Source organism: Thrips palmi, unplaced genomic scaffold, assembly GCF_012932325.1.
Source record: "Thrips palmi isolate BJ-2018 unplaced genomic scaffold, TpBJ-2018v1 HiC_scaffold_16, whole genome shotgun sequence".
Taxonomy (NCBI): Eukaryota; Metazoa; Arthropoda; class Insecta; order Thysanoptera; family Thripidae; genus Thrips; species Thrips palmi.
This window is the reverse complement of record NW_023144625.1, coordinates 4633481-4647906: the sequence shown is the minus strand read 5'-3', so window position 1 is coordinate 4647906 and position 14426 is coordinate 4633481. Positions and strand designations below refer to the sequence as shown.

Genomic DNA, 14426 nt, shown 5'->3' with positions numbered 1-14426 from the left:
GCTTCATCGCGGGGCCGTGGGGCTCCGAGAGCAACATGGCGGTGGTGGAGGTGTCGCTGCCGTCGGGCTTTACAGTGGACCAGGACGCGCTGCCCGCCCTCAAGGAGAACGGCAACGTGAAGCGTGTCGAGACCAAGGACCAGGACACCGTCCTCGTGCTCTACTTCGACAAGGTGAGCGTCGCGGTGGCACCCTTACAATTGCAAACACACCCACAATTGCATTCTTGCAAACATTAAAAGATGCGTACTTAGTCAAGTATACACTTACAGCCCTCACTGCAAAGCCGGTGGCAGGTTAACTTGCCACAAATTTGTCACGCCGTTTTGAATGCCAAAATTTGGCAAGCATGACCTGAAAATACGCCTCAGCTTGCCAAAATTTGGCAAGCCTGGCTTGTAAATACTCCCCGAGCAAACTTACCACTAGCTTTGCAGTGCTGTAACTACATGCTTAACTGCTCTTACTTTAAGTGTATACTTCGCCAAGTATGCGTAAAGGATAGGTATTGTGCGTACTTAGTGGACAGTAACTGTCGAACTTAATTGTTAAGTTCGTCGTGTTCGTGGTCAAAGGATTCCGTTCGTTTAAATTCTTCATGGAGAAAATCGTGACGTGAAAAGCACGTAACATTTTGTAAAATTCTGTCAAAATTTAATGCTTGCTTGCACCACCTCTCAGAACTAAACCAAAATTGAACGAAAAGTGCGGTCGCTCACGGTTGACACTTCGTTCATAATGACTTCAAACTAGTCTAATTTAGTAAAATGTGCCAATACGCAGTATGCAGGAGTGTTGAACTGACCACGGCCTTTGCCTCACGTTTCCAGATGGAAACCAAGGAGTACTGCGTCGAGGTGTCCGCCATCCGTACCCACCTTGTGTCCAACCAGAAGCCGGTCCCCGTCACCGTGTACGACTACTACGATCAGAGTAAGTAGAACAATTTTGTAAAGGAAAGAATTATTGATTCTTTGCTTCACTGCAAATCCAACTGTAGGGCAGGCATATAACGTGGGACATGTCCCACGTTTTCCAGCACATGCCTGTTGGAGTGCCAGTCCCAGACGGTCCCATTCTTTTATTTGCAGTGAATTTCTTTCTCAAGATCCTCATGGCTGATCCTCATTGACTAGAAGGAGAATTTAATGTTAATAAAACGTTCATTTGAATCAACATTTCAAAAAATCGTATTGCACTAATTCATTAATGACTTCTGTTTCTCGTTGTGAAAGGTGTGGTTTCGCAAGGGTACACTGGTGAAACTAAAGCGCAGTATTACCCTCTGTTTTTCAAGGGTAATCAGCTTACGCTTGAAATCAAGCGGAACAGGCTCAACCGCCAAGATTCCCGGCGATTCCTCATCTTAATGCATGGTGGAATCTCCAGACTAGGCCTCATTTCAAGCGTAACGTCTTCAAGCGTAACTCTGCGCTGGACTCAAGCGTAGAGTTACGCCTTAATTTTACCAGTGTAATTCCTTCTGCAACGATAAAACAATGTGCACCTTTATTTCTTGTCCGTGCATGAATATTACGAAATTCAGCGTACGCAATGAAGCTTCAAAGTCAATATCAACGCGGTGAAAACATCTCCAATATGTTTTATTGTGTGTGTGCAGCCCGGCGTGCTCGTGTGTTCTACGAGCCTCCCGCAGCCGACCTCGCCGACAAGGGGCAGTGAACGGAACATGAAGCAACGCAGCCAAAGCAGTCTTCGGGCGCGGGGTTTCGTCGTGGTAGCCTTGCAGCAAAGTGGAGTCTTCCATCTGTCCGAAAGGACGAATAATTCGCTTTCGCAAACTTCAACCTATCCTTTTCATTTGAAATACAACTTTGCACAAAAGTATCTGAGGTAATTTTTTATTCACAGTGGACTAAGTCAAATCCAATTCGAGATGAAATCAACTTTTTTACGGTCTTAAAATCTCCTCTAATAGTAAAAAAAAATCGTCCAGACCCACAAATGTGCAAATACTATTAGGAAGCATTTTGATAACAAGTGACAACTTTTGAGTCCACTTACTCCTGTCCTACCAAATTTATCTCATCCGTCACCCCTTGACTGTTTGTCAAAGAAAGAAAGCATTTTCAGTTAGATGAGGTATTGTTGGCCCCTTCGAGCACCGGCTTCGAGACGATCTTAACTTCCCGCATCTGCAGGATTAAGACAAAGAAGTTGACTACCGACCCCAAACCCTGAAAAAAGAGAAACAATAGACACTCTGAAAACCAGAATACGTTTGTGAAGGGATCACACACGACATGTACATGAATAAAGAGCTGCATTACTGTAAATCAAATTTTTTTCATTTCCATGTTTCCAGACAGGTCGCCAAACATCTCCCTGCTATCAAAATCCCATTTACATCGCAAATAAAAAAAATGGGCGGGTCTCATACCAAATCACTATGTAGGATTTTCCGCATTTGCAACGCACCAAGTTCTGCACTACGTAGCGCACAAACTTGTACGCAACAATGAACTTTTTTTTTTGCATACCCGCGCTAAAAATCACTCATGTTTGCGTACGAACTCGTGCGCTCCAAAGTACAAGTTGACTTTTCTGCGCGGGCGCGAATGAAATCCTACAAGTTAATGTGTTTAGTCCTACCCGGGAAACTTCTTTCCAGGTTTCAAATCTTCGAATTTTATGCGAGACTCAATTGCCAAACAGGCCACAATAGTTGGAACCAATGACAATATAAACATTTTAGAGCTGCGTGACACAATTTTTTTTGTGATTGCGAAATTTGTTGTGCAAGTAAGTACGCAGAATTGCTCAAATTCTTTCCAAATTTCGTACAATTCAAAGGGTACTTGCCGTCAATGTCAAATTTAGTTCCAAAGTCACAACACGGCAAAGGCGCACAGCAGCGCCGCGCTGCGACATGTGTGAGCTAAAGGTTTCCAGCTGTAAAATAAAATCGGCGTATGTGTAACAGACCCCTCCCACACACTCGACACAGGACTTCAGGTCAAAAGCTTGCAATCCGCAATCTTATGAAGAGCCTATAGAAAGTATGAATCATTCTTTCTTTTGAAGATATTGTATGATCAAAATATGTCTTGAGATATAATGCTCTGATCTAATTTGCACTAGAAGGAGGAAAAAAAAGGGTATTGCAACTGAAAGAACCCTAGGGCTCATTGAAAGTAAGTCATGCTTGCCTGTTTAGTTTCCAGAGAAGTCAAATGACTGATGCTTGCCAACGACTGTGTTATGGTTATGGCTTTGTTTCCCTGTAAATAATAAGTGAAACGTCAGCGATTATTGGCTGAGCGATAGCGAAGCCCTTGCCGTGTTTGGGCGCTCCAAAAAGTGACTGGTCGTGAGTCTGTCTGTCCGTCTCTCTGTCTGTATGTAATCACTCACGTTTCTCAGCAACTACTGAACGAATAGTATCCAAATTTCACACCTGATGTCTCCTAAACATCCTACAGGGGGAGTTTATCTCAGATTAACAATTATCATCGTTTGAAATATTCCAAACATCGTTTTGAACTAGGTAATTAGCGTGGTTAGGTTGGTAGCAGTGTGTGGCTGACCAATTTCTCATACCGGCTGCCGCGCTTGCAAGCCGTCTGCAAGACGGGACGGCACTTATGCAAATAAACAAACTAAAGAGCAAAGGGGTTCTCAAATAGGTTCTGAGATAGTTTTTTAACATTCTAGAATGATTGAAACCCTTCCGGAGTGTCAACAGAGGAAAATACGAAAACTGAATGTGAGAATGGTTTGCGTGTTTCGTTCCCCTCTCCCCCCTCCCCCGTCTCAGGGGAATCTTCCTTTAGGTCAGTGCACTGTGAGTGTAGTTGTGGATTGTAAATAGAATGTTTCCTTTGCCTTTGTGTGTATCCACTGATTTTATTCTCTTTGAAACTATCCTGTTTTTTTAAATTTCATAGTAAATGAAATCAGGTAAATGCGTTGAAATTAGAAGACACGTTAATTGTCTTGGTTTGTCTCGGGAAATGACATTCTATTGCAATGCTGCAAGCTAACATAAATATTCTAGTACTAACATCTATTGATTAAAAGAATCCATAAATAGATGTATTTAGTGCAATAAATAATCCATATATTTAGTGCTAAAAGATTTTGAATTGATGTTGGGTTCAATGACACGATTCAGGTTTTGAGCGGTGGGTGACTTGGTAATTGGATTTAATGACACGATTGCTGTCACTTCACCAAAGTTTGTGTCCGACAACTGGAACCAAGTATTGGTAATGGTTTAGAAGCTGGTTCTCTGAATGTAAGCCCAATGTTAATAGTATACTGTATTCTTTTACTCCAAAGATAAAATATCACGAGGCATGATTAAGGTAAATTATGTTGGCATATTGAGCAACAAGTGGCCTCTGCATTTGACTTCATGAGACGATTCACTGAATTTGACAAAACTTGTTCTCCGTCGAATGCTTCAGATCAGCCTGCCCTTAACTGAGTCACTTAATGTAAACTATGATTACATATTCCAGTCTATATTGTTTAATTCACTGGTTTAAAATGAAAGAATGACAAAAGGCTTCTCAAATATAACTAATAAATTTGTGAATTCATTAGTTGGAAGAAAATGATGTATCCAATAGTGAGTCAAGCAGACGAATAGCAAATTAAGCGATTCAATGCTGGCAATGGAATGTTACTCGACTGAAGGAATCGCATTGGTGTGGCATCAAGGTATTTGGTGATGACAAAGGGTGATCCATGAAGACCAACCCAGACCCATTCTTTACCCATTATTGATCAATTTGATATCAATATTTTTCAATCGAATCTCATATTGATTTTTGGAGTGCTGATTATGAAAACCACTTCCATTTCTACTCCAGACTTATATTTTCATCTCAAATAAGGTCATTTCGGACCAAAATTTTCAGGTCGAGTTTTATATTGTTTCCTGCAGTGTTTGATGAGGTGAACTCAAAAATAACTTCAAAATTTTTCCCAGACTCACGCTTTACCAAATTTTGACCAAATTTGGACCAAAATTCTTGAATTGAGTTTGATGTTGATCCCAGCAGTTTTTTGTGTGCTGATAACGCAAATCACCTCCATTTTGACTCCAGACTTATATTTTCATCCCAAATTAGGTCATTTTGGACCAAAATTTTCAAATCGAGTTTTATATTGTTTCCTGCAGTTTTTGGTGCGCTGAACTCAAAAATGACTTCCAAATTTTTCCTAGACTCACGCATTACCGAATTTTAACCAATTTCGGACCAAAATTTTGGAATCGAGTTTGACGTTGATTCCAACAGTTTTTTGTGTGCTGATAACGAAAATCACCTCCATTTATACCCCAGACCTACATTTCACTCAATATGAGCCCACAAGCTGCACATTTCGTCTACATAAGCAAAGTCCGAAATGCACAAATTCGCATCGCTCAGCCACACTACGCGCCCACACTAAACGGCGCGTACCCCTAGTTTATTTTCCGAGACGGCTTGTCGCTGGTGATTTTCATTCTGTCACTTTACAACCGTTACGATGGAAACAAATTTGTTGTTGCAAGTTGCAAATAATTTCGTGCTTTAAAAATCCTGGATCACTGTGTGAGCTATATACTGGCAATAATGTTGATCGTAACTGAACAAACAAAGCTCTTTGCTGACAATGTTCTTAAATCACCTGCAGTCACGGATAGTGTTCTGCGCGGTTTAAAAGTTGCCGGTTGCAAGGAAAAGAAATAATAGTGCAGCTCTCCTCAAATAAGCAATGTTTGCTGCATATACCAGATTTTCAGGGAATCGTAGAATTGAGCTGCTCTCTCATCCGCTTATTACGTTTTGTCCATCGTTTCCAAGGGGTTTGGTGTATCAATGGTCATAAAGAGGATTTTAAAAGTTCCTTAAACAATTTTGCTCATTTATCAAAAACACATTGCCCATGAGCTCTGGATCCAGTATTGCGTAGCTTTAAGGGGGGACTATACTGAAAATGGGTTTTTCCAGGATTACCAGTACAGAAATTGTCTCTTGTTTTCCTTTGATAGAATATTACTCAAAACTATTTCAGCCGAAGTATGAAAATTTTCGGCCAAACGGTTTAGGAGATATTCAAAGGTAAAGTTAAAAATATATGTTCACTAAAAAGTTTCCTTGCGTCGTATTTTTAATGTCAGAAAATTCGACTTATCGTTTTTATAGTCCTAAAGACCTGTTCTACAGGTTCTCTAAGCCGCTTTTTTCATTTTCGACCTCCAAATCTTTTTTTTCAGACGCGCTTTTTTTACAAACAAAAAACTGGTCAAAATTGCTTAAAATTGACCAAAAACTGACCATTTTCTAGTAACATTAAAAAATTCTGACCAAAATTCAAAAATCCGGCTTAGAGACCCTGTGAAGAACAGCTTAAGGAACATCTGGTAAAAATTTTAGCCACGTAGATAAAAATTTATGACGCAAGGAACTTTTTTAACGTTAAAACTAAAATTTTGAAAAAAACATGAGAAAACGTACACTTTGCGTGGGTCTACGCGACGCTGCGTTCCTTCCGTCGGCTTTTAAAAATTCTTAATATATTTTGTGAGAAGGAACAATGGCTGTACCGGCTAGACAAAGGTCTTAACTAGGTATTTTCGTGAAAATCCAATTTCACATTTTTGACCGAAAACGGCAATTTTTTCAGTATAGTCTCCCCTTAAGTGAAGCAGCCATGCTCTGCTATATCGCTTCAAGAGTGCACATAATCGAACTTCTAATACTAAGTGTCATTCAAAACTTATGCGTTACCGCTTCAGACACGCCGTCTGCGGTATTCAAACATCGCACCACAGAAAAGGCGTAAATTGGAACCTGTCCTGCAACGAGCACGAAGAAGCCGTGGATGAGGTGAGGCCTGTCGTAGACTTCGACATAAGAGGCCATGCTCTCCGCCAAGTTCATAGACACTGCAAGAAGACCGATCACCAGGGCGCACATGTTCGACAAAATGAACCCGACTTGCGGGCCAAAGCATTCGCACACCTCCTCGAGACATTCTGTCGTTTTCAGGTGCTCCTTGCGAATCTGGAAGAACAGGGACAAACTGGTTATTCATCTTTCTTGAACAAAGACAATATGAACACAGGTAATGATCGTGAACAATAATTTTGAACGGCCATTCTCAGGCTCGTATCGACTCTTTTATTCCAATTATTGATTCTTTCTCCTTTGCCCACTTAGTTTTTGGCCCGCCCTTCTATTCAAAAAATAGGGGGAGGGCCTATGCATTTGCCTTTGTGTCTGTGTGTTGTTGTTGTTGTTGGCGTCTGTGTACAAGGAAGGAGTTGAGCTAGAGTAACCAGATTTGGAGGGTACTTCAGGAGTACCGTCCAAACAAATAATCCGGTGGTGCAAATCCCGTCCGGGTCGCACAAGGGCTGCTGCAGGTGCATCATGGTTTACATGAGCGGGAGGGGGATTTCCGCCATTATTGGTGCTAGCAGGGCACATAGGGGTATTTTTGGAATCGGGGCGACGAGACAAGATGAATGGACCTGGTCCCGACCCCATCGGCCGCTTTTACAAGTTGGCCAGATCAGGATCTTCAAAAAAGGGGGTCGACCGACTAAAAAAATTTATTGCAGATTTCGATTGGTCTCAGCAAGACCTTTTCAACGAGGGGTCGGAAAGAGGGTCCAGGAGCCCGACTTCGTCTATTAGTCACATCAGGTCCTTGAAAAAAGGGGGTCGACCGACTGAAAATTTTTACTGAAGTTTTCGATAGGTCTTGGCAAGACCTCTTCAACGAGGGGTCAGAAGGGGGGTCCAGGAGCCCGCCTTCATGAGTTATGGGAAAAAGCGCGACGGACTCGTTTTGCGCTCCTGCTGTGCCTCTTTTGCAAGGAGTTGCAGTAGCATGGCAAATACGGGTATTTTCGGAATGAGGGCGAAGAGACAAATGAAATGGGCATATTCTAAGGACAGTTGGAGTAAAAAGTGTAAGGACTATTGCATATTGTGAATAGAAGGGCGGGCCTAAGTCACGATGGTACATCGATAACTGTGCTTTACCCGCTCACGGGGTGTGTGATGCGAGCGGGCCGAAGGCCCGAGGAAAGGCCGCCGGCAGGCCAAGCTGGGCCGGCCCCCTGTCGAACTGAGTTGCTGGCGCAGCGAAGCGGAGCTGGCAACTCGGTTCGACGGAAGGGCGGGCCATAGCTTGTTTAAGCAGCAATAATAAGGAGTATTTCATTTGTAACCATGTATAATATTGTTCACTGTAAAGACTAAATTGTCATCAATTATTGACCAGTTTTCAAGTCAATTGCGTATTGACTCTTTGTCAATAGCAAACTGACTTTGAACCAACTCGTACGTACATGGATATAGAGGAAATGGTCCGCGCCAATGCACGAAATTAAACATGCACGCACGCACGAGTTTGTGCGCGACAATGCACGATTTCGTGCGCAAGTATGCAGAAAATCGTGCATTGTCGCGCACAAATGATCCAGGAAGCGGAAGAAGGGAATAATTCGACTGATCTCCAAATTCAGTTTTTATCTTATAATTGTGCCCCAGGATGGTTTGCATCATTACACCAAATTGTTTGGCCCAATTCCTTACAGTTTAGGAGAAAATCCACACATGTGGATATAACACAACTTGACCACTTTTACGGTCTAAATTTTATCGGGAAAAGAGGTAACTCAACCGAAGTCCACATAACTCCATAGCACAGAATGGCAAAAGGAGATAACTCAACTTGTGTGTTTACTTTATGAATTTAATGTAAAAAGAATCGACTCAAACTAACTCCCCATCACTAGTTGGCAAAAAGAGGTAACTCGAAAAATGTACCACAGAAATACGGACGGACTCTATGCAGACCTCAGCTCCACTTAAATTGTCTCCAAATTCCGCCTTGTTTGGGAGAACTAAGTCAACATGGTTCCGTAGTCCATTCCAACGTAAAGATTTAAATCACAGAAACCGTCTACAGAGTGATGCTACACTTTTGAAAATTTTCACAGTTATTTCTTGGTCTTTCTTGACAAAAATGCAATTGAATCATTCATCTGATTTGAGTAAGTTTACCCAGTAAACAGTTTTTAGTTTCTCTTGAAAAAATGATGAAAATTGAGTTATCCCCTTCTTCCGCTTCATGGATCAAATTTGTACGCTACAAAGTGCATGTTTAATTCCGTGCATTGGCGCGCTGAAAAACCTTCAAAGTATGCTTAATTTATTATGAAACGTTTGAGACGCAATTCGCATCCGAACGAATATAACGTGAAACGAAATCCAAGGAAAACAGATTCGTTACGAAAATGCGTCACCTGCAGCCCACGATGACATTTTCGAGACGATCCTGTTCTCCTTAGAAAGAAACAAGAATACACCACGGAAACAAACCTGCAAGATTTCTTCCGAGATATTCCGTCCTCTTTCTTTAAATTGTTTCAAGTGGGAGAGTTCTTCGTTGAGACGTTTGTAGTTATGTGCCAAAGTATCCAGTAAAAACATGAAAAGCATCAGCTCTGCTGACTCCAAAAGCTGCTGTAGGAAATAAGTTATGGGTTGATTACACGCTAAATTACTATGAAAGTTTTTGGGCATAAGGGACGAAACCGTGCAGTTTGAAACATAGTAATTTAGTACGTTGTAATAAATGAGCAACGCGGCTTCTTCGCCCTTCTGGGCACACTTTGTAAAAGGCTCAGACAGTAATCTTTGAAAATCTTTGAGTTGCCCGAGAGAACGCTCCAACCTGTGGGTCGGTAATTTTATACTGCCTCTTTGTAAAACGAAAACAATTTGCTGAGCATAAATAATTGGTAAATTTAAGATGTCTTGAAAGTAAATGTTGTACGTGGATTCTAGCTAAGAGAGGTGTGTCCATATATCGTATTTCCTGTGCGTGAACTTTCCACGCTACCTTGGATGGTCTTGGTTCACACTTGGGTAAGTATGTAGGGGTAGGTTGGGGAAGAAAAGTACAAAACGCGTACTTTGCACTGTATACAAGTTCCAAATGAGGATTCAACTATTCTGCTCTCGTGAACTTGTAATCCAATGCCTTCCTAATGAAATGGATCACTGTTCGTTGATTATAGTTCCCCACATTACGTACAACATGCCAAAATGTATGTGATTTCGGAACTCCTCGAAAAGGGGAAGAAAAGTACACCACCGGGAAAGAAAAGTACAACGAAAAGAATTCCGAGTTCGAACCAGGAGACCGCCAATCTTGGCTCAATACAGGTTTACCCCTAAAGTGGAGAGCTTTCACTTGCCATTAGTTCAAGTTTCGTCAAAATCGGTCAATTGGTTCTGATTCTACATGGACTCATCACAGAAGGTCCAAGAAGCCTTTTCTTAGAGATAAGTGGGTACAGCATTTTTGTACTTTTCTTCCCCTTTTCACGTAAATGCCTAATAACTTGTTTATTTCGGGTCTAATTTTATAACTTGTGTTGACATTTTTTGCTTGTCTCGTCTAATCAAATCTATTTCCGTGATCAATTCAATTTTCATCCCGCTTTTAGTTTCTTAGAGGGTGTTCCTTTCTTCCCCAATACCTGTACTTTTCTTCCCCAGCCGACTGTACTTTTCTTCCCCATTTCATTTTTACACTTATAAAAAATTGTGTTGAAGCAAGAGCATCGAACGGCACTGTTTTTCAAAGATGATGGTCTAAGCTAGGTGGTACCTCACATTGGACTGTCGGCTGATTCTGCAGGAAGCTGTACTTCAAAGCACAAACATTTAAAAAATAGATTTTCATAGTTATTTTTAATGTGTTTTTCAAACGTGCAGCTTGATTCTAAATATTATATATAGAACTGGGCTAAATTTATTTTTTGTGAGCGGGATGACCAATCTTTCTAAAACCACTAACGTGATGGTTCAGTGTAGTTTCAGTTCGGAGATATAACGGGTGTACTTTTCTTACCCGACCTTCGAGTGTACTTTTCTTACCCAACCTACCCCTAGTGTGTCCGTACTTGTTGCATGTGAAATGATGTAAACACTGTCATTCCTCTTGTGATAATTTACTTCAAATTTTGCGATAAAACCGAGTTTGCGATTCCTACGAATAATCGCACCCTAGAGTACAATAATTTAGTTGTTGCATCGTTTTGCAATAACCACCCCTTAATTTTTGCGGTGAAAGAGCCTTTCGTGGTAACTTTCATCCCATTTTTCTCTGTAACATTTTATTGCATAACTTATCGCAAAGAAAGTGATAATTTATTGCAAACTTTGACCTAAATTTTTATTGCAGATTTTTAGTATTCATCATTGCAAAAAATTGTGATAAGTTTTCTGCGTTTGAAAATACAGACAGTGGTCAATGCAGTCTGAATGGCAGTGATCGGGTACTAGAACTTGTACGAAAAGTTGCGCCATTGGCGTGAACTTAGATAATTTTCATTGCATTTTTGTCATTAAAATTTACATTACATTCGTTCATTACACTGTAATGAAAATTTTAATAACATATATGTAATGAAAACTTTAATTACATTGTAATGATTAAAGCTTCACTACCATGTAATAAAAATGTAATTAAATTATTTTAACAGTGAAAAAAAAGTAGGGTAAACTATACAGTTACCGTCAGTTTGAGAGCAGGGCTTTCTTTTCAAGGGCCTCTAGGGTAGGTTATGACACTTAGACCCGTGCGACTTGTTGCAGACCCCTCAGAAGGATCTAGACAACAAAGTGGCTGACAAAGATTTCACCAAAAACTTTTTGTGACGCTCTTATTTAACCTGAGAAAAAGGTTACCAAAAACACAGTTATCGGCACCCTTTATGACAATTATCGGCACCCCTTGTTAAAAAGGCAAAACATGACCGAAAGTGACGAAAATTTCAAACAGTCGTCACAGACACTCTATATCACCCCTCGACATGTCACAGAATAGAAGGTAAGAAGATAAGAATGGGCGGCCGAAGCGGCTTCATTCTGCACTTGACAAGAAACATGGCTCTGTTGGCTGACATGCTCTGTCAAACGCGATGCTGTCGCGGTCCTGCATGCTCAAAAGGTGTCTCTAGCGACCTGCATTGGCCGCATCACTAACGGACGCGTACTTGCAGAGATGACGATACTGTTCCCCTGCCCCCTGCCGATAACTGTACAGTTTACCCTACAGAAGTTCTGTAGTTGGCAGATACGGACGATCCGGGCAAGTTGTTGACCAGACTTGCTCAATACTTCGTGTACTTTTTTATCTCTGAATGCCCCGCCCTTCATCAGTACTTACTTCACAAGCCAGCATCATTGAGAGCACCATATACCAAGCACTCAATATTCCGGAAGCGTAAACGCAGGGCATCACTACGAAATAGGCAAGGGTTCTGGCCAGGTCCGGGCAAAACACCAGAAGCGCGCCTCTTTGAGGGGTCCTAAACGCCTCTGTGAGAATCATCGGTTGTATAAGAACTCGCTGCAGCTGCGGGTACTGACGCCGAACGATAAACAAGCGACTCAGAATCAACCCCAAGGCCATGATGCCGTGGCCGATGGTTATCACCACTTCAGCCATTGAAAGATGCCTTCTGGCATGCTGAATAAATGCAGTTCCTTCGCCTATCAAGAAGAGCAAGGCACCGAGACTTGGAATGACTGTGACTCCAATGCTGTACCTGAAAGGAGCACAGTACCGTGAGGGCATTTAACACTTTCGCGCCGCAGCCTAACCTAACATTCAGCCGGCCCGTGTGCTGAGCAAATCTGTATGCAGCGTGACACCACGATGGAACGAGCGTGACAAAATGTCTCGTTAGTGTGGGTGCGAATCCGCCATGAATGATCGTATCCACACTTAAACGAGCGTGACACAATGCTCAAAGTAGCTTGACATTTTGTCACGCTCTTTGGAATGAGAATTAACAATCTTCGCAACTACTGGACCCTAGAGAGCCATCCATCCCCGAAGATCTCATTCACTCACCAGTACAGCCAACGAGGTTGTGTGATTTTCCTTCCAATTTGTACATACGGAGCCAGGCCCAACAGTCGAGCCAACCTCATGAGGCCTTTGTCCATGGCTGACTCGCGGAAGTACATGGCTCCCGTCGAGGGAAAGCCGATCGGGCCTGCTTCAACTTTCATCATCGACATCACGCGTCGGGAACTGAAGGGCCGCTGACATGGCGCAAAGCTAAAAATGTTGCTGAGCTCGCATCTGCACTCATCGCCATGAGGTCCATGATTTCTTGCCTCTGACGATAGACGTTTCATCCGCGATTCTGAACTATTCAGTACCAAGGGCAAAAAAGCCTAAGGTGTTTGCTGTGTGCCTACTTTTTATTTAATGGTTACACTGTTAGAAAAAGTTGTGGGATAACGACAAAAAGTTCAACAGCATGATTGTTATAAAATGACAAAATTGTCAAAATTCAAAACAAAACAACCATCATATTAAAAAAAAACTTGTTTTAAGAATACAAAATTGTATGGTTACAAAAGAATATGTTCAAAATCAAAACAATAAAAGTATCGTTATCAAACAACAATTTCATCTCAAAGCGACTAAAGTCGTTCAAAGATTGTTTGACTCGTTGGATTACGATGAAATAATCACATTTGCCATATTGTCAAATATTCCGGCAAAAAGTCTGGGAAAGGCACATCTTAATTAGCATGAAAACTTGACGCTATTTTGATAACCTTTCATGATGAACTGCTGTGTATTTGCTCATAAGTCTGCCGCAAAGGTTAACTTGGGAGACATAAAACAGATTTTTAATGTGGTTACCTCACTTTGGCTATTTGCTATCACCACGAGCCACTCCTAATGACATTTATTGACAAGTGTTGGAGACCATCAGCTTTGTGCATCTTCTTCCATCCCTGCTGTGCATTTAATTGATTTATAAGCTGAGTTTTGAGACATTTTGCCAGAATATTGGACAATGTGGCAAATGAGATTATTTTATCGTAATCCTATGAGTCAAACAATCTTTGAACGACATTGTCATCATGTAACGACAATGTCGTTGATTGATGATTTGGATCCAATGACTGTGAAGAGGATATGAGTTCAGCCAATGTCTATGAAAATTTTATCGTTGAACAGCACTTTCATCAGACTACGACATTTTATCTTACGACATCTTTCTCACTTGACAGCAACTTCTGCTATGAAACTTTACGACAAATTTGTCGTAAACCAACAGCAGTTTTTCTAACAGTGTATACTCCGGAGCGGACTTCACCTGGACCGGCCGTACTTCGTTGTCAGTCCCTCGCACTCTGCTGGGGTCGCTGGCGTCACAATACCTCTGCACATGCCATCGCACTAAAACGTGTTATGTTATCGATAGAACGGCCAGTAGTGCTGTGGGTCTGTGCGTGTGGCGTATGCCCCAGTGACCGCTAGAGAGAAGACAACCAATAACAAAAGTCCTGTTTCAAGTTCAAGTGAAACTTTATTTCTGTATTGGAATTAAGTGACCTAGAGTTCTACGAATGATT

General features: G+C 41.5%; 2 protein-coding genes across 5 annotated transcripts in view; one reads left to right on the top strand and one right to left on the bottom strand.

Annotated features, from left to right (window-relative positions):
* LOC117642142 (pregnancy zone protein-like) overlaps positions 1 to 1848 on the top strand; it is a 43085-nt gene extending 41237 nt beyond the window's left edge. For all 4 annotated transcript variants that reach the window (XM_034380024.1, XM_034380026.1, XM_034380023.1 and 1 more), the window contains exons 25-27: positions 2 to 173; positions 831 to 933; positions 1622 to 1848. In XM_034380024.1, the coding sequence (XP_034235915.1) occupies positions 2 to 173; positions 831 to 933; positions 1622 to 1683 (337 nt within the window). In that variant the 3' untranslated portion in view covers positions 1684 to 1848. The remainder of the gene's footprint in view (position 1; positions 174 to 830; positions 934 to 1621) is intronic.
* Positions 1849 to 2090: 242 nt separating this feature from the next.
* LOC117642913 lies at positions 2091 to 13061 on the bottom strand. The gene is made up of 4 exons (XM_034381551.1): positions 12901 to 13061; positions 12211 to 12592; positions 9351 to 9494; positions 2091 to 2198 (listed from the first exon to the last, which is right to left on the bottom strand). The coding sequence occupies exons 1-4, from the start codon at positions 13059 to 13061 to the stop codon at positions 2091 to 2093; spliced, it is 795 nt and encodes a 264-aa protein (XP_034237442.1).
* Positions 13062 to 14426: the final 1365 nt, after the last annotated feature.